The 3,684-nt window shown below is 41.1% G+C and overlaps 1 protein-coding gene across 1 annotated transcript; it reads left to right on the top strand.

Annotated features, from left to right (window-relative positions):
• The first annotated feature begins 2,504 nt into the window (after positions 1-2,504).
• On the top strand, positions 2,505-3,458 carry LOC102821659 (olfactory receptor 5B12-like). The gene has a single exon (XM_006875794.1). The coding sequence runs from the start codon at positions 2,505-2,507 to the stop codon at positions 3,456-3,458; it is 954 nt and encodes a 317-aa protein (XP_006875856.1).
• The last annotated feature ends 226 nt before the right edge of the window (positions 3,459-3,684 follow it).

The following is a 3,684-nucleotide window of genomic DNA, read 5'->3' as shown; positions in this document are numbered from 1 at the left end:
CCATGACATTCCTGCAAAAGTAAAATTATGTGGAGACTACAGTTAAATGGTTCTCAGGGATAGTGGTTGGTAGAAGGGGATGGCCACATAGAAGATTGGGAGAAACTTGGTAGGTGATGCAACTGTGGCTGCAGAAGTGGCTATATGGCCGTAGACTTTTGACCAGAGTCTTATAATTATGTTCCTGTATTAGAAATTGTGAACCACCAGCTGCTCCGTGGGAGAAAGATGAGGCTTTCTGCTCCTGTAAAGATTTACAGCCTCGGAAACCCTGTTCAGGGTCGCTATGGGTCGGAACCGATTCGACGGCACTTAACAACAACAAATAAAAAATTAATTAGAAAGTTTTTAAAAAACAAAAGTAGAAATGACAAATAATGCCCATACATGTGTGTGCACTCATCAGACCCAGCTAGGTTCCCATGGGAAAAGTAATTGCTTCTTATCTAGGTAAATGGGATTCAGAGCTGAGGAGTCCCTCAAAGGGAACAGTCCCTGAGAGTTGTGTGTTTTTATAACTCCCTTCTGGTTCCCACATATCTGAAATATCAACAGAACTTCACATGATACCATATTGGAGGGACCTAATTGTGCACAGAGCTTCTTTAAATGATCATTTATTCTAATGAATGCTGACAGTTATAGTGCATTTACCAACCTTCCTCCAAACTGAGTATTTGCATGTGTCTTCAGCAACATCCAGGGAAAATAACTGAAAAGAAAAAGTATACTGAACAGCTGGAAAATCAGAATTCCTTCATGATTTGTTTTATAGACCTTTCCTCATTTGCTCTTCACAGCCAAAATTCTGTTAATTATATGGGAGATATCCTTTTATGATGTTTATCTTACAAATAAGGAGAAAGTAAATGACCCCTTCAAGGGCAGAGAAAATGCATGGCACATGCAAGATTTCAATCTAAATTCCCTGCTGCATGTTCTTTTCTTCATCTTTCCCTGGAATCTTTTAACCAATACATGATAGAGAACTTTTTAAATAGTGTGTATGCATTATTCCATGATTGAATTTCTGATTGCAAGCTCATAATTTAGAATTGCCTTTCTTTTTTTTGCCAGCGACTAAGGTAAGCATTTTGGATTTTGTACAATTTTAGTGACTAGAGTAACAATGAAAAAACAATAAATTCTTTGAGTTTACAATGAAATCTTGGAATTTTTTTTTCTAAAAACCATGAGGTAAGGCTGGAATATAAACATCAAAATTTCCATCCTTATGTAGTTCATTGATACTTATGAAACGTCATGTTGCTTTCTTTAAAAGTGGGGAAAGAAATAAAAGATGCTCTGACTGAGTGTTGTTTTTAAGTGTTGTAAGGTCAGTTTTCACTCACAGCGACTGTAGAAAAGGTTTCCAAGTGTCTAATGAAAGGCAAGTATAGGAATGAGGGTTATTGTTGTTGTTAGGTACCGTTGAGTTGGTTCCGACTCATAGCGACCCTGTATAAGGTTTCCAAGGAGTGGCTAGTGAGTTTGAACCGCTGACCTTGTGGGTCAAACCTGACCTTGCAGTCCAGTGCTCTGTCCTGTAGTGCCACACCAGGACTCCAGCAGTGACAGTACCAGGTGTTAAAAACTCATTCATTCTTTCACTGACTACTCACCGTTCCCAAAACTCACAGAGAGACCATCTTAAGATCCTCATATTATTTCTAATGTTATACCTAACACTAACCTTAATGGGCTGTGCTAGAACCAATGTTACTCATTTTTAAATGTATTGTTTCATTTAATTCTCATAATACTATCTTAATTTTAAGATTTTTTTTATTACCATTATTTTACAGCTAGAGAAAATGAGACACAGTTGAATTAGATTCAGACCAACAACTCCTGTGGTGGTGGTTATGTGCCGTGGAGTAGGTTCCGACTCATAGCGACCCAGTACAGGGTTTCCGAGGCTGTAAATCTTTACAGGAGCAGAAAGCCTCATCGATCTCCCACAGAACAGCTAGTAGTTTCGAACTGCTGACCCTGAGATTAGAGGCCCGATTCAGCAGTTCAAGCTTACCAGCCACTCCTGGGAAATCCTATACAGGGTCACCATGGGTTGGAGCCAACTCGACAGCACTTAACAACAATATCAGCATTATATACCAGTGACTGGGCAAATATATGCTATATTTTACTTTCTGCTGATTGAGTTTTCAATAATCAGTGATCAAGATACGGTGGAAAAAGGGTCCCCCTCTGTAGTACAATCTGTACTCCCAATTATATGTTGCACCAAGCAAGGTAGAATGTGCCCCAAAGTCATAATCTGGGTCCCTGTGATAACCACAGTCAGGAGAAACAGTCTAGTGTCTTCTCATGCCATTTTAAGATGAATGGCCCTCTTGCCCCATCCCTGTCCATAACTTAGTTCTGAACAGGAAGTTGGTGGGTGCATGTGAGCAAGAAACTCGGGTCACTCTTTAACTCTCATGGTAGTGTTCACATTTTGTGTTTTCTCGTCTTGCATAGGTGCCTCATCTGATGATTTGCCAATGACTTTAATGGAGAACATCTCAGAAGTGACTGAATTCATTCTTGTGGGGTTAACAGATGCCCCAGAGTTGCAGATCCCTTTATTTATAATCTTCACTGTCATTTACTTCATTACTCTGGTTGGAAACATGGGGATGATAGTGTTGATTCTGTCAGACTCACGTCTCCACACTCCCATGTACTTTTTCCTTAGTAACCTTTCCCTAGTGGACTGTGTTTATGCCTCAGCAGTCACTCCCAAGGTGATGATGGGGTTTCTCACAGGAGATAAGGTCATCGCCTACAATGCATGTGCTGCCCAGATGTTCTTCTTTGCAGCCTTTGCCACGGTTGAAAGTTTCCTCCTGGCTTCAATGGCCTTTGACCGCCATGCAGCAGTGTGTAAGCCCCTGCATTATACCACCACAATGACAAGTACTGTGTGTGCTCTGCTGGTCAGTGGCTCATACATCTGTGGACTCTTGCAATCTTCCATCCATGTTGCGTTCACTTTCCACCTCTCCTTCTGTCATTCCAATGTGGTTAATCACTTTTTCTGCGATATCCCCCCACTACTGAGTCTCTCTTGTTCTGATACCTATACAAATGAGATTGTGCTCTTCGCCTTGGCAGCGTTCAATGTCTTTTGTACTCTTGTGGTTATCTTGAACTCTTATCTGTTCATTTTCATTGCTATCCTGAGAATGCGCTCAGCTGAGGGACGAGAGAAGGCCTTTTCTACCTGTGCTTCCCACCTTGCCGCTGTTTCTATCTTCTATGGGACAATCATTTTCATGTACTTACAGCCAAATTCCAGTCACTCCATGGACACAGACAAAATGGCATCTGTGTTTTATACTATGGTCATCCCCATGCTGAACCCTTTGGTCTACAGCCTGAGAAACAAGGATGTCAAGAGTGCCTTCAAGAAGGTTGCTGAAAAAGTCAAGTCTTCATTGGGTTTAACCTATTAATTGAAGTAGTACACAAACCATGAAAAGCTTCTGCTAGGCCTCACCCCTTTACCTTTGAGACAATTCTAACTCATGGCATCCCCATGTTTGACAAAGTGTATCTGCATCCCATATGGTTTTCAGTGGTTGTAGTCTTATAGAGGAGTCCTGGTGTGGTGATTATAGGATAAGCACTGGACTGTTACCTTCAAGGTTGGCTTTTCAAACCCACTGACCACTCTGTCTA

The sequence above is a fragment of the Chrysochloris asiatica genome, unplaced genomic scaffold (genome assembly GCF_000296735.1).
Source record: "Chrysochloris asiatica unplaced genomic scaffold, ChrAsi1.0 scaffold00339, whole genome shotgun sequence".
Lineage (NCBI taxonomy): Eukaryota > Metazoa > Chordata > Mammalia > Afrosoricida > Chrysochloridae > Chrysochloris > Chrysochloris asiatica.
Note: the sequence above shows the minus strand (reverse complement) of the source record. Positions and strands in the feature narration are given on the sequence as shown.

Coding starts and splice junctions, on each gene's coding strand:
- LOC102821659 (XM_006875794.1), top strand. CDS start 2,505: ATGACTTTAATGGAGAACATCTCAGAAGTGACTGAATTCATTCTTGTG.